Source organism: Neopsephotus bourkii, unplaced genomic scaffold, assembly GCF_033783945.1.
Source record: "Neopsephotus bourkii isolate Nb327-2 ecotype Australia unplaced genomic scaffold, CSIRO-AGI_Nbou_v1 NB_1820, whole genome shotgun sequence".
Classification (NCBI taxonomy): Eukaryota; Metazoa; Chordata; class Aves; order Psittaciformes; family Psittacidae; genus Neopsephotus; species Neopsephotus bourkii.
The window spans coordinates 3,131,984-3,152,500 of NW_026902293.1; the positions used below are offsets into that span (position 1 = coordinate 3,131,984).

Consider the following 20,517-nt stretch of genomic DNA (forward strand, 5'->3'; position numbering starts at 1 on the left):
CAGTTCCTGAGCTCAGAAAAACTATGCTTTGGTAGTTCCACATTTTCTCTGGTGCAAACCCACTTTGGACAATGTCCTGCAGTTTTAATAAGGGTCAAAAATAATATAAGAATGAAAAATTAATATTTTAAGCATCACTGTGAATTAAAAAAGAGGATACTTAATATTATTTATCAAAGTAGGAGGAGAACAGCAAACAGACCTAAACACTCAAAGGTCACAGCCAATAACATTTCTGCAAATAGAAATGGGTTGCAGAAGCATCAAATGCAAATTACTGTTTGCTGGAGAATTTTAATAGAGTTCTACGTCACATTATAAAATGTTTAATTGTAACCCCATTTTAATAACACCATCTGATTAAATGAATAGATGCCTGCTGATTGCAATTACAATCTGTCAAACTGTGTATTTACTTACAGTTTGGTTTCCTAAAACCATAAGATCAAAAAAGGAAACTCTATTCAGCTTGTCAGCAAACTATAATTATTGTGTATCCTTCTGTCAGTTTCTGTATAAAACTTTTGGTTCTAAAATGGATCTAATTATAACTACATCAACATTTTTATGAATGCATGCTTTCCCTTCTTTCCCCCTTCCCATCAGTGAATTCTTTGTTGCAGACTGAGAAGGAAAAACTTCTGTGTAACATTTGTTTCTCTATTTTACCTTTTCTATCCTAAATTATTGTTGGAATACAGAAGACTCCATTCAATGTAAATATTATTTATGGCAGCTCACCTTCCTAGCACTGCACTCAAGCAAAGCCATGGGATTAGGACTCTATTCGTGGTTTTTTTTTGCTTTGGCATTAATGTCTTGAATATCAGCTGAGAAGCTCTTTCCAAGTATATCATGTAGCTCATCTTCTACAAAGTCTATTTGTTGTAATTTATAACCTTTCACAAGAAACAATTTGCCAGACAAACAAGAAATGAGTCCAAATGTCTGAACACTAGTGTATGTATCAAACAGTTACAGAAATTATGTCTCAAAGATCTATTAAATCATCCATCCCATCTCCCAGACAGTGCAGGATTTTCCCGTACTTACATGTTCCAGTGCTTTAGCACTACCTGGCAGACTATTCAGATTCCATTACAGGGTTTTTTTTCCAGCCTTCACCCGTTGCTTATTTTTATCCCATTACTTGCAGTGACACTCCTTAAGTATCATAAACATCTATTCCTTCGGCCTAACTTTCTAAGTAATGGATGATGATAAATAAATACAATATTGAAAAAAAAGCACATTAACAAATTCATAAAATAACACACTATAGCTGAACCTTCAAGAAGAATTTTGCTCAGTGTAGGTTACGGGCTAATACAATCTGGATCATGGTCACATGCTAATAAGATTTAGGAAAAGCTGATTATTTTTCTACTCTTTCTTAAATGCTCAAGTCAGCTGTGAACCAAAACAGTCTGAGTTAATATACATCCTCTTGATGATTTGTCCTAGCTGTTCCATCAACATCTATTACCCATCGTTCATTCTTAGAGAAATATACATTTCATAAATATAAATATATACACATATAAGCACACTTTAAAAATAAAATAAAGACAACTGGAAAGAATAAATTATCAGCATTAACCTCCACTGACTCCTGGGCTTTATTTATATAACAAAGTAGGTGAATTTCTAAGGTTTTGGACCTGTACCCGGAGCCTACCCAAACAGTCTGTGCAGTTGGCATTAGAGAAGTTTCTCTAAAACAATAAGTTAGAAAAACATCTGAAAGAAAAACATCTGACAGAAGTGACAAATGTATGGAGTATCCTGGTTTTGGAGATGACCTTTTAAAGCCCTCTAGTGAACTAGATTAAGGGAGGGACCTTAGGATTCCTTCTCAATCAGTTTCTGTTATTTGGTGAGTAACACAACATAAGGCAACGCAACATCCAAGTGCAACAGGATCCAAGAGGTCAAGTTATTCATGCAGTTTATTCCTGTAGTTCAGCTTTGCTATACTGTCTTCAATTATACGGGAATCAAAATAATAAAAGGTGCTTCAAAGCTGCGGATTAGGTGATATTATAGAATCGTAGAATAATTAGGGTTGGAAAGGAACTTAAGATCATCAAGTTCCAAACCCCCTGCCATGGGCAGGGACACCTCACACTTAACCATATCACCCAAGGCCTCATCCAACCTGGCCTTGAACACTGCCAGGGATGGAGCATTCACAACCTCCCTGGGCAACCTATTCCAGTGCCTCACCCCCCTAACAGGAAAGAATTTCCTTCTTATGTCCAATCTAAACTTCCCCTGTTTAAGTTTTAACCCTTTGCCCCTTGTTTTGTCACTACAGTCCCTAATGAAGAGTCCCTCCCAAGCATCCCTATAGGGCCCCTTCAGATACTGGAAGGCTGCTATGAGGTCCCCACGCAGCCTTCTCTTCTCCAGGCTGAACAGCCCCTACTTTCTCAGCCTGTCTTCATACAGGAGGTGCTCCAGTCCCCTGATCATTCTCATGGCCCTTCTCTGGACTTGTTCCAACAGTTCCATGTCCTTTTTATGTTGAGGACACCAGAACTGCACACAATACTCCAGATGAGGTCTCACAAGAGCAGAGTAGAGGGGAATATTTCTTTTCTTCAGTCTTGTTAAAGCCTGCAGTAGTTTTCAAAAGTTACAAATAAAACCATTACAAGATTATGACAGCAGAGTGTGGATCATTATTGACCAAACACTTTCACTGACACACCCTTAATCTGATATTATCTAAAATCTAAATTGTCACAATTTATGAGCCAATTAAAGCATCTGCTGTAGGCTTATCTCTCTGCTGAATCTCTGAGAAAGCCCTTGCTAGAGTTGGACAGGATCAACATTATGCCACAGAGCTCCTAAAATGCAGTTCATAGGCAGAGTCACAAACGATGAAGTTAGTACAACAACACCATCTACAATTTAAATTGCATAGGCCAGGCCCTGGGTAGAGAACTCTCCTTTTGTGTATTTTTCCCTCCCTGCATTCAAGAAAGACAGTGGCAATTGAGAAGAAACACACATGTTATGTAGCTGGGATTCAGAGTCTCGGGCAGTAAAGCATCAAGCTGTGGTTAGATGGATACTTCACTTCCTCCTAGATCTGACTGCATTTCAAGGGCAGGCAAAACAACCCTTGCATCTTTTCCATGGCTCTTAAATAAGGCTACTGTATCACTTCCAAGTTGCACAATACCTTGAAAGGTCTCAGCTATCATTATATGCAGTCACTAATGGCTTTATATTAGATGTGTAACATGTGACATTTCTGCCTTTATTACATTTGAGGACTTCTGACAGTTCTGATGTTGAAAGTTGTCTCCTACCACATTGCTGACCACCTTTGTGTTTCATCAGACATGAAACCACCTCCTGGTAATACTTTCATTATTATGGGTCCCACAAGGTAGAGTCATCCTCTTCCTTTCCCTTAAGATCTGTCTCTTTCAGCCTTTGACAGCTTGTATTTGTATATTTAGAATTATATTTTATTGGGGTTTTAATAAAGTAAATGTATTTCTATTCCAGAATACAGTTCTTGACAGATGAGGAACTGATATTGCAAATATCTATTTGCACTGTTACTAATATATTACCTTCCTAGCTAGTTAGAGGCTACAAAGCACTTCAAGAAACAAAAAAGGTACTGCAGAAGATAAGAGTGCCACCAGCATCAGTTTTCAAATGCTGTGCTTAATTTTTTTTTTTTCAAGAAAAAAATAACTTCTAAAAGTTTTCACAGTGGTTATTTTACACTGCATACTTTCTTTTGGGCAACTTAAGCTGCACTTAATATCCAGATCAGCACTAAGCCTATTGCACTAAACACTTTTTATGCTACTTCATAAGAAAGGGGAGTGTAATAAAATTCATTAAACTGAGATTCCACACTTGAGTATTAGGGCACATGTAGGAAACTGAAGCTTAGTTACTGAGTTAATCTCTGAAATTCTTTATGTGTGAATGGAGGTAATCTTAAAGTGTATTAGAAGGAAGTCCCATCTCTGAATAAAAAAGTACTGCATTCTCATCAAGGGCCTGATCCTGTAAATCCTCCATGAAAAAGACTTTTTTTGATAAAGGAGAAGAACATCTAATTTCAAACATGTTTTCAGTTTAAATCACTTTTGTAAGGATGAAGTGAAAGCACCTGTAGCCTGATACCACCACTGTCAGGAAGTGGATTTTCTAAGATGGGATATGGAGTAACCTCATCTTGTCATCCATTAGCTATGCCATGTCTCACTTTAACAACTAGGCTACTTCCTCAATTAACTCAAATAGCAAAGGTTCCTATTATTATAGTAAAGTTATTAAAGGCACTGAAACCTCACTCATAACCCATAATTTTTAGGAAAAAAATTCTATGATGCAGCCATGTGGATAATTGTGCATATTAATTAAATCTGTTGCATCTGCTGTCACTAATTTGGCTCTATTTTCAGACTTTGTTTAACATACAATATGGATCCACATTTTGGGGAGAAGGGGGGATGTTGCAGATACTACATCCTGTCTTTTACATTCCTTTTCCAGCAGAGGGCTTCAGTGATTAATAATCTGATGCATACATACATATATATGAAAAAAAAGTGTATATATATGTGTGTATCCATGTATGTATGTATACATGTACCCTGAGCACTGCAGTCCGCATCATCTCTAGGTCAAGACAGGCACAGAATGCCACATCCACTACCTGTAGCATCTCCTTTGTCTCTTTTCCTTCCCTTCAGGATGGTTGAAATAGGAATGTTGGGTACACACTGATAATACATAAGAGAAACTGTAATGTCTTTGCTCACCTGATTTTAGATGGAAAAGGATTTGTCTTTGTGGCTTTTCTAACTGAAAGATACGCATGAGCATGCCTTAAAGGTGTTCCTTACTCCACAATTCTTCTCGCTGACACTGTATACTTTATGTCCTTTTTTTTTTTTTTGTAAATGCAGTCAATGTATGAACATAAAATTAAGAACATTCATTTTAATATCTTTATTGTCCAAATATAGAAGCAGCAGCAGGTAGAACATTCTATAGATGCAGTTCAAAGACGTGTAAGTGAGGCTGCAGAGATCCTAAGTTGCACACATGTGGATGAAGTACAGCATTACACTATCAGTAGAGGTTAAGATTTTACATGCTGTCCCCAGGGAATGCCAACATGACAAAGGGCATTTACATAGTGTCTGTATATAGACTTTGTATAAATAAAGGGAGGAAAAAAAAAGGCAGGCATCAGTCTAAAATGAATCTTCGTGTTATTGAAAGGACCTGGAGAGCAGTAGACATCCTTACACTTTAAGAATTGTTTAATGGCATTGAGGAAGAACAAGGGATAAAAATAAGAAATTAAGTTATTTTCTCACTGATTGTTATTTCTCCAAATCTCAAAACATTATCAAGCAGAATTTTTTCTTCCCTCCCTGCTGCGCAAAGTCAGTGGAAAACTAAAACAATGATACTTTAAGTTCTGTAAACCCATTAAAACAGATAAAAACCCCTGTGAGCCTATGAATTAGACCTTCTAAATGCCTTCAACCCAGAAAAATCAAAAAAGCCAAGAATGTGGGTTTTCTCGCCAAGTGAATTAAAATTTTTGCTAAGTAACTATGACTCCATATAGGGAAGACTAGACAATGAGAACTCACACTCTGTTCTAGCAGGTGACACCAGCATGAAGCTCTGGGTTGCTGGTATCCCAGCCTTCAGCAGAGTCATGCAGCACATCTTCACTTCCAGCAAGCAAACAGCAGCTTGAGTTAAGACAGTGCATGCCATAGCGGCATCAGTTTCATCCACACAAAGTTATCTTTCTACTCCCTGAACAAGTTGAGATGAGGTGATGAATGCAGTACAAATTCATGAAGGATGTGCAGTCTTCTCAACTGCTTTGGAATTTCAAGGACTGAGAATAAATGCATTTAAATAATTAATCAGGTGGAAAGAGAGGCTACTCCACCTGATGCACAAAATTTTCCCTTTCATCCGCATTGTGGGCTTCTCCTTCCTTTTTGTCTTCACGAAAGCATCTTCACAGTTTCTTAGAAAGACATTTCACTTCTATTCCATCTACAGGCTTAAGATCACTAAGATATATCTTTTTTTTTTTGCCAAAGACTGAGTCTTCAGAAACATTTCATTATCGTGCTTTTCTTGACAACTACATGCAATGTTAAAAGCAGCAGATTAAAGTCAACAATCTCTGATGCTGAAACCCCTGAATTTCTGACATTTTCTGAGAGTTATTTTTTCTCTATTTGCATACTCTATTATCTGTTTTGTTTGACACTTGCAGCTATGACGCTGCTTATGCATTAATCACTCCTGTGAGTACTTCACATGTGAGGTGTTGTATAATCTACCACCCGCAACTGAAAGCTTTCTCTCCATGCCACATTTATCATGTCTTAGCCTGTGCCTATCTGGTTAAAGTCTAAGAAACAATAATTAATAGTGTCACACATACTCTTTTTCTCTTACTTACTTTTTTATGTAGCAAATAAATTTCTATCAGACAACTGGTCACTGCTGTGAAAAAAAAAATCACCAGAGCATTTTCTATAGAAAACTGTTTTTAAAAATAAAACATGCCACCTTGTTTTTTTTTTTGAAAAGATAGTGAAGATTTTTCCTACTGTATTTGTGAAATATGTGAGCCACATGGAGTCTCAACAACCACAGTCAAAAAAGCAGAATGCTGTATTTCCCAATTGACAGTAAATCAACAGTTTCACTACCAATTTTAAAAATGAGACCTGGAATTATTCTAAAAAGAGTTCTGGTCATTTGTGTACAAATATTTTCCTTCAGTAATGACAAGTAAAGCAAGTATTTACTTGCTCTAAGGTAGTTTTTAGTACTTACAGAAAGAAAGTATAGCTTTATCAGATACTTTAATATCAGAAGAAAAGCTAAGTTCATGAAAAACACTAGTCACAAATACATTTTCACAGCAATTCTAGTCCTAGTTGACCTTAAGAAGGTGGGGTCCATTGAGAGCCTGGACCCACTGGGCACCTTCTTCCACTCTGCTGATTTTCTCTTGGGAGGGAAAAACTGTAGAGGGTGCTACTAGCAATATTTCCCCTACCACGTATGCATGGACTAATGCTTACTACCAAGAGCCCCCAAGAGACAATGTGACTCACAGGAAGGTTCTGGTCCCTCCACTGTAGCTGGGAGGTCATTAGACCAGTCCCAGAGAAAGCACATCTTTCTGAGAGATGCCCCATCTTGATTTCAGTGCTCAGGTACAGAGAACCAGAGACCTCCCACAGAACATTATCTGAATGGTAAATCTCTATCACTGTTAAAAAATGCATGCTTTATTTCTGATCTGATTTTATACAGCTGTGATTTGTAGATATCACGTTTTCATGCTTTTTGTAGCTTCATGAAGAGTCCTTTACTAGTAGATATGCAATATGCAGGTATTTATAAAACCTTGATAAAGTTACAGCTTACAGCTCCTCTGCATATCCTTTCTGTTGTCTTTCTGATGACAGAAGACTGGAGCAGACATTGAAAGTAAGGAAAGAAAGATAAACATGATGTCCCAGAGCCCTTGATGGAATAAATCATCATAATTCTACTGAAGACAATAAAGTTATGCTGACTGACATCAGCTGAAGATTTGGCTGTGTATCCCCGTGCTTAAGCTGTTTAACAAAAGATACACAAACTATTGTAACCCTTTGCCACACAAGGCTTATTTAAGTGAGAAAATCCAGCTTGTAAAATACAGTAGGTTTTGTTTTATTTTGTTTTCAAAAAAGAAAAGAAAGATATCCTGCAAGAATACAAAGTTTCTTAATAAAAAGAAAAAAAACAAAACAAAACACTTTAACACAAGATGTTCCATGACCTTAGCTTTATGATTTGGTGGTTCTGATGGCAATAACTCACTGCAATAAAGTTTGGGGTAGCAGCAGGTCTGTGTAGCATAACAGTAAATTTTGATGTAAACCGAAGACCAGATCCTGGTAATGAGGCACAAATGTGAAGTATTCACCAGAGACTAGAAGTATCTTCTACCATTAGCATGCAAGGCAAGCTAGGAAGAATGTATCCAAGCATGATTCAAATCTCAACAATTGGGTTAGAAGGGGCAAATCTTTTGTTTTATTATGAAAGTTATTCATCTTGTTCATCAGAAATAAAATTTCTGTTTGACTCAGTAGTTTGCACTAATGCTTAAAGGTGAAAAAAAAAAAAATCACCCATATAGGTCAGCCTCAAGATGAGTCACGAATACTGAATTTAAACTAATATGTATGAAACTACTAAACCAAAATCTCTTAAATATATCCCAGCTACAGCAACAACAATCTCCTCTGTTGGATTTATTAGGAACTGTACTATGAATAAGAAATACTAGCATCATTCTACCTGAGATGAAAAATGGAAAAAAACCCTAGCTGTCTGCCTTCTTCCTTGTTATACAGTGCCACGTTTTGTTTAAGATATTACTCTCTCATGGGCTGCATATCTAAAAAATATAATTCATGAAAAAGTATAATGTAATTGTTCAGGCTTTGATGAATTGGGGCATAATGTTAAATAATTATTCATTGCCTTTATTCTTCTGTCAAAGTGTGAAAAAAGAAAAAAAAAAGCTTTTTATTGCTTTTTTTTTTTAATATAAGGACATGGGCCTTTGTGACATGCATTTTATTTTAAACTAATGCTTCTATTATTCCACATCTGAATAATTATAGCTGACATCATCTACTCTTCCGTGTCCTAGAAGATCTTTAGCTCTAGTCCACTGTTACCTATTTTATGCATTACATGAAATAAAATACCTCAAGATTTTGAAAATATTTATTTTAAAAACAGCAATGAAATTGTCTGTAATCACATTTTCTGCTCTGCTTTGAAAGCAGCATTATTCAATATGCCAGTGGTCTTTTCCATAAGAGCAATGCATTAGAAATTCATGCTGCTCTAATACATCTGAATTCATTGATGTACTGCACTCCCTATAGACCTAAAGAAACATTTTTGCTTCAGTTTCATATGTCCTGAACATTACCTACTGATGTGGTGGTTGTCAAAACAGTTGTACAGTAGCCTTTGAATTCAAAGTGTGCCTTGACTGTATACTAAAAATGACAATAAACCTAACTATATACATTATGCTGGCTCTTGCTACCAGCACAAGTAGAGCATTTGGGAAATAAATCCCCTGATTTTATTGCCTTTTAACATCCTTTCCACTTTAAACTTCAAAACCCAGAATTCGAAGCATTTCAAGAAACTAGAGTCTCTTTTATTTCTTTCTTGTAAATTTTCTATAGTATACCATCATAAGCCACATTTTCAAAAAGATCAGCACAAGATTATAAATGAAAGCATTCCAAAAATAGGTTTTTTTTCTCCTCTATGTAAAAACAGCACTGAGATTTTTAACCCTGGGTTTCTTGGAGGAAAAAGCAATCATCTACAGGATATATTAAAGAAGCTGTAGAGTCTATAATTTTGTTGATAAAAAGAACACGCTGTAAAACTCATTTTATAGAACACAACCAAAAGCATTTTTACAGATAAACACACATTCTCATTGGGATGTTATATACACTCATTTGTTTGCAAATGTTAGAAGGGCATTTCTTGTGGTCCTTGGAGTATTTCAGGAAAACTCATGCAGAGAAGTGCTGGCAGGTCAAGCCCCAGCCAAAACCAAACCAAACCTACACAGTGCTAACTTCAACTGTAGTAAATCAGGAAGGGATCCCCATTCCATTATATAGAAACAAACATGTCTACAGGACCGGCACTGCACTTTTACACAGCTCTATCTATACCTAATTGGATCCACTTAAGAAGCAGGAATAGAAGTCATGTCTATTTTGAAGGAGGACCTTAGAGAGCTCCCACATGTAGCCGACCATGCTGGGGCTGGACTGTGTCTTCATACCACTGTGTCACATTCTGCACAAATTCTGCAGACTTCTGAACCCCCAATATCCAGATACAATGAGCGTCTAAAGAAATCTGCATGTGACAGCATGGTAAAAATTCATGTGCATGTATGTATACGTCTGTATGTCACCTAAGCAGAAAAGAGAAATACACAAACATAGAAGCCAATGTATGAAATGACAGCAGTATAATAAGAAATAGAAATTTTAGTATTTGGTTTTTTTTTTTGTTGGGTTTTGGTTTCTGTTGGCTGTTTTGAAGTAGTGGCGTGCAACAGGAAGTCGAATCAATCAAAATAAACTTCAAAGAAGGCTAACTCCGAATTTAAGCATCAGACACAGTAAATGGCAACAGGAAATTTTCATCTCCCAGCATTGTAAAATTTCTCAGAAAGATTCTCACAGTGTAAAAATCTGTAAGAAGCTGATCCCTAATAAGAATTCACCAAGCTGGTAGTGGACTCTTATTGTGTGTTTAAGCACTTCCACAGAAGAGAATTCTTACAGAGCTTGGGGCAAATCCTGCAATCCTTACTCAAAGGGATTTCATCTGCAGCTTGCAGGGAGAGCTGCACAGTATGAAACCAGGACCTATAATGGGGGGAGATTTGAAGGGGTTTTAGGAGGGGTGCATCCTCAATTTTCAATCTGTCCAAAATCACAGAAATCCTCATCTGAAAACACCTGGTATTTGAGATAAAAGAAAAATGCTATACTTGGTCTACAAACTATTCTCCTACTTGGCTTCTGAGCAAATGTGTTTCTTTTCTCTCATTTGGCTAGCATTAATTAATGCTTTTTTTTTCTATAGAAACAGAAGCTGAAAACTATTCACCAGTGCTAACACAGACAAAAAGGAAGGTATTATTGCTAGAATACCAACATAGGTTAAAAACTAGCTAAAAGGAAGGATGGTGAAAGAAATAAAGGAAAAGAAACCAAACCCAAAGACCAAATTCAATCAGAGACAAATTGCATTGCAGCTGAAATTGTCCCAATATAAGTAAAATTTGCTGAAGATGTGAAAATAATTAAGGATAGAGAACAGCCAACAGATTCACTTCTGAGAATAATTTTTCTAAAAATATTCATTACTTCCCTGAAAAATGAAGTGAGATACATGGTTTCCAAATACACTAAGCAGTACTTGATATACCAGAAATTATATAGCACCAAGGGTTTAGATAGATTGGCAAAACTTATACATTATTTTCTATGTGAGGCAATATAAAAGTGATTTAGGCAAGTACTTGTTAAATGGATCAGAGTTTGATGATACAGTAAAAAAGAAACTTAGGGATGAGTAATAGCAAGAGAAAAGAGTCATATTGAAATAAAAATGTAAAAGGCTCTGGGTTATAAAGAAGAGCTTCAAAGCTACATAAAGAATGTTAACTCCACAAAACCCTCTGTCTGCCTTCATTAGTGGAAAGCCAAAAGGACAATGGGTCCATTCTATTCACTGAAGAAGTCAGTGAATTCACTGAAGAGTTAAGTTAAATTATCTCCCACAAGTTAATATCTCTCAAGTTACCAAATTCAAATTAGAGGAACTATACTGCCAAAGTGTTTCAACCGTACAAAATCATGGTGTTAACATCCTACCAGTTGTGCTAACAGGAGGTGTAGCTTAATCCCCTTGACATTCAAGTCAGCTTGAGTTAAAAGTATTGCTAGTTAAGAGGCCCTCTTGTGTGCAAAGGGCATCCAAGCTAGCCCATGATGCTTCAAGGATCATGCTTTATTTATTGAACAAACCCTCAGAAATTACTGTTAAAACTTAGCATATATTTTTTTGACATCTGATTGTAATTTTTTTCTGAACTTCACTAGCTCCCAAAGCAAAATTGCCTAGTTATATCATTCAGCTTTTTTGTACTTGCCCTCAGTGCTATAATTCACTGTGATGATCTACAAACTCTCAAGGCCCTTTGTTCAGAGCTCGCTTCAAGAGGTTAATGTGGAACATCAGAGATTAAAAGAATGCATAATTTTGAGCCATAGCCATGGCTCAAAAGAGGTCAATTCAATGAAATACTGCTTATCTTGACTGGAGTGCCAAGTGTTTCACTTACTTTTTCAAGTCCTTTCATAGCTCTGATTCTCAGAATCCCACACAAGATTTAGTTCATGCCCTTTTATGTATGCCATCAGCTTTGCAGAAATGCAAGCAAAACTCAGAACATTTCCATGAAGTATATATGATATATATATCACATGTACTTCATACATGTGATATACATATCATATATATGAAGTATATATGATGTATATGTATCCTTACAAAAATCTGTCTCCTCCCATTACTGAACATAACCCTGGGGTCAGATTCTGACCTCAAGCACAATGTGTGCAACATCCTTGTAAATCAGTAACTAAGCAGCACATAAGAAGCCAGGACTAGCCCCCCCTGCAGTACAGCTTGTTGGACATCCTTAGAGGGAACACAAAGCTCCTTGAAATCAAGGTAGCTTTATTTTAATTGATTAAATTAATTAATTAATTAAACTTCATTAATTGCCCTGTGACAAGGTAGATTTTCCTTGTAAACTGTTTTCCAGCCACTGCAGCCCTGGCTCTGGGGCTGTTAGTCTGAGGGGCTGATTGGGTGCTAAGCCTAGATCACTCATCCCCCAGGCACCATATGCTGCCTCAGCTCCCGGGTTCCCAGGGCTGATCTGGGGTGGTTTTGGTAATGTGATGAGGATCTAGCAAGTTGGAAACCTAAACAGCCCCAGTCTCTAAGTGCAGAGCCTCCCAGCTGGGACACAGTGCCCTAAGCTTCTAATCCTGTGAGAAGGCCAGACCTTTGGATCTCTAGGAACAGCATATCCTTAACTTCAGATATGCAGTTCCTGGGCAGCTCATTTAGCAGAGTGCCTTAAGTCCAGTGAACCCCAAACAATGCCCTGCCCCATTCTCTTCCATGGGATTTTTAACTCTTTGGATTAGAATTGCACATTGATGTGCAATAATCTTGTCTGGAGCTGCTATGCCAGAAGTATACTAATTATTTGTAGAGCCCACTTGAAAATGTAACATGTAAAGTAGCTCTGCAGTTGTTGCAAGCAATTTAACATTCAAAGAAGTGATTTATAATATCAGGCTTCCCAAGATTATGACCATAATGACTATCTGACAGACTTCATAAGCAAATCGTCCAGTCATTTCAATTGGATTCTGGCTGGCTAAGGACCGGGAACTGTAAAAAGGCTATAAGATTTGGCCTAGAATCAGAAATAACATTTGCTGTTTTCCAAACGTGCCGTAAACAAGAAAGTAGATATTAAATTTTTGTACAGCTCTCAGCACATGCAAATGAGAATGGAAAGAGCCTCGTCAGACAAACACAGAACAACAGCCATCTGGATCCAAATCCTGCTCCAGCAGAAGTCAAAGCCTTGAGCCTCCTTTTGTCATTATTTACATCCATGCAAAGCAGGAGTAATTCTGCTCAAGGCAGTGGGTAACATCCTGGCTCTGAGGAAGCTGGCTGTAAAAGCCCCACTGCCTCCAGAGTAGGGGAGGCTTTGACATAGGGAGTGTGATGTGAAACCCAGAGTCAGGCCAGCTCACTCCGTGACTTGTGTGGTGCAGGAGCTGGCCTCTTGGAGGATTTCAAATAGGTCTGTATGCGCATGATTTCACAACTTAAAGCAGAACAGAAAGACTGAAAATGCTTACCACAGAGAGGGAATTAGAAAGTAGGGCTCCGTCTTGGCCAAGCATGTTGGAAACTGTAATTTCAGGTAGATCCATGTTTTGTGGGTGGAATGGAAGGAGGCCATTGTGGTTCATAGGATGACACAGAGAGTGGTACCCAGACTCTATCTCATTCAAGTGCACCAGGGAGTGGTCAGGCAATGATGGAGGAGTTATAGGAGGTATGTTAAAATCTTCACTTTCAAGACTTGCGCCAGGAAAAGACTGGAAAATAAAGCACCAAACAGAAAGTGCTATGAAAATCATATGAATACTGGTCAAGAATAATATGTAAGTCACACAAAACAAACGAAAAGAGCCCAACTCACATACTTCTAAGCAGGAGCTTCAATTTAACAAAGAGAATATTTTAAACAGCTGTATAACAGCGGAGGTTCACCATTATGTATGAAAGTAAAACTGCCTCTAAGGCATAAGTATCTCTGATACTTTCACAGCTTCCATCAGAAAGACTTTTTTTTTTAAGAAACTGAATTCAAACAGATTTCAAGGGTCCCATTAAAATTTCCCAAGTGTTCATCTAGCTGAATACCTTTTTCATGGGAACTGTGAAAAAAATAATGCAATTTATAAAATTAACATCAGCTCAAAATGGTTCACAAGACTCCCTGTTACTCAGATCAAGAACTACTTTGTGAAGAAGAAAGATACTGCTTTTAAGCTTATGGGAGAACCATGCATTTGTTCTGCTACAAAGAAAGACAAAAAAAAATACAAAACCAGAATGTTCTTCATATGAATATACTTTGTGTTTATAAAAATACATTCATGGTGTCTCAAAATTGCTGATTTTTGCTTTTGTAATTCATAAACTCAATAATACATACATTTTGTCAGTCATCTAAATGAGTTACTCTACAAAGCAACTGTTGAGTCTTGTGTTGTCCACTGCCATTTAAGTCACCCAACCCAATCTATTCCAAGGGAAAGCCACAGGCAAACTCAAAGTAATCCATCAAGGTGGATAATTGCTATTATTTATCTATATTCTTTGTACAGCAGGTAGGCTTATTTTGAGGATAAGGGTGGGTATGCTTATGTTTCTCAGAAGGAAAAGTTGAACAGCATTACATACACGATCCAAATCAAGAGTTAAAGGGATCATTTGCAGTGGTTCAGCCTGAAAGCCTGCTCTGCTTTTCTGAGAACAGCCACAGTTCTCATCTCCTTTTCAAGCAATCAGTCTTTGCACATCCCACACCCCTAGTCATGAGGTTCATAGCACAGAGATTACTTCCACCCTTCCTGCCCCTCTGCAGCAACACAGTCCTGTTCTGTGTGCTGCTTTTGTTAATTCTGGAAATGCAAGGATTTAAATACATTCTCTCCTGCAAAGTATTTCAGGAAACACAAAAATGAGGGCACAATTTCAAAAAGCAGCTATCAGAAGAAAATGCTTTCCCCAGTGTGAGTTTGCAAATGGAGGACAGTATGCTGCATGAATTCATGCAGAAGGGTAAAGGAAGAATCAATGCCCAATTACAAACAAAAGGATTTTTCATTAGTCATCATAGTACTACTGAGGTGCCTGAGGTTATTCTTTACAAGTATAGATATAAAAACTTAAATTAGACCAACAACAGTGTTACATGTTTTCAGTGAGCTGCTGAACACAAAAGAACCTGCTCTAGTGCACATTGCCATGGTTTTGGTTGTTCACTTTGCCTGCTTCCCAACAAGGATTACACCTCTGTTACCAAATATCTCAGTATGAAACACAACAGGAAGGCTAAATTGCAAAACCCAAAGAAAAATCCCAAAGAATAAAAACAGAACAGGGAGAGGAAAAGGTTTGGCAGTGCTATCACCATCCTTCTGTGTGAATACTTTGATTATGTCCATGCTTTCCAGCTGTGTTTCTTACCCCTGCAACAGGAGTTTGCTCTCCCCTGGACTTTGCCCTCTCCTTAACCGGAAGTAGGTGTGAGTCTACCACCATTTGTAAGTTATATTTTCCCTGCTTTTATGCAGGGAAACTGCATATAACTGATGCAGCCATCAGTGGAGACATCTCCAAGGAATGAAATACAGTAAAAATAGACCCTCACTGAACTGGGAGGAGACATATACATGGAAAAGATAACATGTCATATTTACTTAACCATACTGTATAAACTGTGCAAGAACAAAAAATTATGGACACTGTACACCTAAATATTTGCTCATTACTATTAAATTGATGATCAAAAGAAAGGTGGCTTAAAGTGAGCTTAAGGTCTGGATTAGGTTTGCTTGGCAATGATTGGGAGGGGCACTACAGGGGTGGCTTCTAAGAAAAGCTGGTGGAAGTTTCCCCTATGTCTGATAGAGCTGATGACAGCCAGCTACAAGATGGACTTGCCCCTGGACAAAGGGCCTGCTCAGCAGCAACAGTGGTAGTGCCTCTGGGATAACATATTTAAGAAGGGGGAAAAGTTACTGTGCAGGAGAAACTGCAGTTGCAGAGAGGGGAGAGAATATGTGAAACAGCCCTGCAGGCACCAAGGCCAGTGCAGAAGCAGGGGAGGAGGTGCTCCAGCTGCCAGAGCAGAGATTCCTCTGCAGCCCCAGGTGCAGGCCATGGTGAGGCAGGCTGTCTCCTGAAGCCCGTGTAGGTCCATGGTGGAGCAGATACCCACCTGCAGCCCATGGAGGTCCCCACACCAGGGCAGAGGGATGCCCAAAGGAGGCGGTGACACCATGGGAAGCCCATCTGCAGTGGACTCTCGGCAGGACCTGTGGCCCTGTGGAGAGAGGAACCTGCGCTGGAGCAGGTTTGCTGCAGGACTAGTGACCTCACAGGGACCCATGCTGGAGCAGTCTGTTCCTGAAGGACTGCACCCCATGGAAGGGACCCATGCTGGAGCAGCTGATGAAGAACAGAAGGGACTTCAACTTACATTTGCTACTAAATGAAATTATTCCTAAACCAAATATTGACAGGCTGGGTGTGCCTACACCATTAATATTGCAGGCACTCAGCAAATCTGCTTATTTTTGCACCCTTTTTTCATGCCATATGTGGATATTCCACGTTTTACTTCATTTAGACTCGATTTGCTGTGTTTCAAACATGTCTTTAATTAGTAACACTTCAGAAGTGGTGGAAGCAATTGAACTGCCATTTGGACATTAGCTTCACTTATTCAAAAGGAAGTAAAACACTGGTGGCATAAAACTCCACAACCCACATTGCATCATTTGTAACTATATAATAATGTCATATATTATGTGGGCTAAGCATTTCAAATAGATGGTTTCTCTCTGATTAATTAACAATAAAAAATCACACCATGGTTATTGCTTGCAAACCAGCCAGAGTGTATCTAGTCCCACATCATCTACCACACCACTGTCCACTACACTTAGATAAGCTTCTTAAAGTAGTAGGAGTAGCATAGCAAACACAATAATAATACACTAAACCAACATATAATTCAAGCACTTGTGCTTCTTAAAATGATGGGTTTTTTTTAGACATAGACTACTTCAATAAAGCTAGGCAGCATCCAAGCCATATACTAATGGTATGGACAGATATTTGAAAGCATCTGCAGAGCACCCCATTTTACCTAACATTTTCAGGCAGTTTGGTATTTCCATACTCAGTATGTGTGTATGTAACACATACAGATATAACTTCCTCAGGGAAATTACTTCAGCAGTGATGTGATAGTTTGTCTTGTCCAAAACATGGTTTAGATGATTATAATGACTTGGCACAATGGCACATCAGAAATCAAAAGTCCTATATACATTTGCAGCAAACCCAACATATCCCAGAAACAAGGCTGTTACAACTGCACATGGAGGAAAGGAGTAAGGAACAAAATATATGCTTGTCCTGCCAATAGCAGCTACAAGCTTCAAACACACACTCCTACTTTCTTTCCACCTTTCCCCTTGCCACTGGGAAAGCCTTCTTGAGAAACCATCTTAATGCAACTGATCCAGTATTGGCAGTGAGCTTTCGTGGAACATCATTATTGTTACCTTCTTCCCCCAAAGGACATTTAAGGGAACGCCAGCACAAGGACAGGCTTGAGGATTTCCCTGCAGCAACAACTCCCACTCCCAGGTCAGCCATCATTCTGTCCTGACCTTTGGGCTTTCTTAGAGCATTTCTTCTCCCAACCTAAGCCATTTACCTGGAATTTCAAATGAAAGCAGCTATCTACCATCAAAAGAATTAGGGAAGGCTACAGTTCCTGTATTACAATTCATAAGTACAGCTTATATGTATTAATAATAAATGGCAGCTTGTAGCTTCAGCTCTGTTAGTCTTTTTTAGGGGGTGGACAGAATGGTTAAGGTTTTTCCCTTCTCCCTCTCCAAAGGCTTTTTCCTTGATAGTCGGCTTTATTATCAGCACAACTTTATGCAGAAAGACACAGAATAGCTCCTTTTCATTCTACTGGTCACAGAAATACTATGAAGCTCGCCTTTTCATTTTTGAAGCAAGAAAGAGTAGCAATAAATGCTTTATTTATTTTACCACAAAGCTGCTAGGAACTTGGCCAGTGGCTTCACTTTCGTCTCATGACTGTGGGAGTGGATGAGGTGTTTATCAGCTCTCCAGTTTAGGGTAAATTCCTGGGCCCTTATTACATTCCAGAGAGAAAGCCCTCTGCAAAGTAATGCCATCAAATCCACTGCATAGCACTGAAGAGACACATGCTTTAATTTTACTTTATTATAAAGAGGATTTTCATTACCCCTGTATTTATTATAAACAGATTTCAGTATATTTAAGATGGAAGCTACACAGTGGGAATCTTAGAATTAACATCCTTCAATTTGATCTATTTACAGACACAAACACTATGAATAAGCGTTTTGAATCAGGGATCTTTTCAAATGTAAAGGAAGATATTCTGTTTCTGGTAATGTATTTGTCACATTTCTGCCTCAAATGATTGAAACTTCATAAAGCAGATGATCTTTGATATGCCCACTCTGAGTTCAAGAGAACTTATTATCTATGCCACCTGAGCCTATAATTTTAGGAGGAAAGCTTGCCTAAATAAAATGATATGAACACTTAATTCTGATTCACTGTCCAACTTAAGTCCCAGCTTTTGTTCCTGAGCAATGACATCGTTAGTCACCTTCAATTAATTTTTTATGCCACTTAGCTTGGCCAAATCCAGCAACAAGCTATAAAAAGAGGGTAAAACTGGGGGGGAGGTGAATCAAATGTCAGTTCTTTACTTTAGCCACATGAAACTCAAATGTGGGATAAGCATCCTGGAGTGCTAATGAAACACACACATACAAATCTAGTATCCCTTTTTGAGGAACCCAGATACTCATTATTGGAAAAATAAGGGAAATGCTTGCACAACCTGCTGCATAAGAACTAAGGAAAAGAGAGCAAGGAGAAAGAAGGAAATAAAAATAATGCCCCTCTGCTTAAGCACTTGTCATGGTTTAAGCCCAGTCGGTAACTCAGAACCACGCAGCTTCTCACTCACTCTCCCTCTTTTTCCTCCCCCTGCTCCCGGAGGGATGAGGAGGAGAATCAAAAAGAATGTAACTCCCACAGGCTGAGATAAGAACAGCACAGTAACTAAGGTATAACATAAACCACTGCTGCTACCACCAATGATAATAATGATAAGGGAAATAACAAGGGAAGAGAATACAACCATTCACAACCTGCCGACTGATAGCCAGCCTGACCTGAGCAGTGATCCAGCCCTTCCAGGTAACTGCCCGCAGTTTATATAGTGGACATGATGTGCTGTGGTATGGAATATACCGATTTGGCTAGTTTGGGTCAGGTGTCCTGTCTCTGCTTCCTCCTGGCTTCCCCTCCTCCCTGGCAGTGCATGAGGCTCACAAAGTCCTTGGTCAGAGTAAACATTGCTGAGCAGCCACTAAAAACGTCGGTGTTATCGATGTTGTTCCCAGGCTGAAAGTCAAAACCACAGCACTGCACCAGCTACTAAGGAGAAAAATGACTGCTACTGCTGAACCCAGGGCAGTATTCTACAGTGAGGACTCCATGTTGGTCAGCAAAACTTACTTATCTTTCAAAATAATTTTAATAGAACTTTAAAAAGTAACCATAGAATGGAAACCAAAGGAGATACCTCAAACAGACTGACCGCAAAAGGCAGCAAGCATTCAAACATCCGTTGTAAATCCCTCTGGAAAATGCAGAGCCATTACTATGGCGCAGAAGACAACATACATTAAGTAAATCTAATTCGTGTGCTCAGTCACCATGCATATACTCGGCAGAATCCAGTATGAGCAACAGTTCCTTAAAAATTGGGAATTTGCCTATAGATATTTAATTTAAATGAAATGACTGGCACTGCCAACTATGTAGAGCGCATCTTAATTTTTCATTTGCACCAAGGCTTCTGGTTCTGAACTGTGGAAAGATGCCAGTTTTTAAAAGATAGATGCTTCAGGCTGTCTGCTCTTCTATTATTGAACATGTTGTTACATAACTGAAATACTTACGGATTGAGAGTAAAGTAAAAACAATAAGCTCATTAGAAGAGGAAAAACCACAATGTACCTTATGCACATTTGAGAGTTAGGATAACATATGTGACAGCAGATACTTCTAGGAGTTCTAATAGGATCAACCTTATCTCTAATTTCTAAACAGAAGACCTTCAGAAGCAAGTGTTTTTCAGCTTCTTTTGTCTCTGCATGAACAAGGCTTGATAGCTTGAAACTATAATGCATTACTGTGGAAACCTTCGGTCTGTTACATAAATCATCTTAACACTCAGCAAGAATTGTCCAACAGTGCCATTGATATGTTCAAGTCAATGATCCTGCAAACAATTTTTTTTGTGTTTCTTCATATGGTAGACAACAGCAATAAATCACATTCATTTAAAACCACACAATATACTAATTTATCATGCAA

At 38.3% G+C, this 20,517-nt stretch overlaps 1 protein-coding gene across 2 annotated transcripts in view; it reads right to left on the minus strand.

The window, feature by feature from the left end:
• The window catches only part of TOX (thymocyte selection associated high mobility group box), a 225,010-nt gene that overhangs the window by 79,204 nt on the left and 125,289 nt on the right, over positions 1-20,517 (minus strand). For both annotated transcript variants that reach the window (XM_061342956.1, XM_061342957.1), the window contains exon 3: positions 13,608-13,850. In XM_061342956.1, coding sequence (XP_061198940.1) covers positions 13,608-13,850 — 243 coding nt within the window. The remainder of the gene's footprint in view (positions 1-13,607; positions 13,851-20,517) is intronic.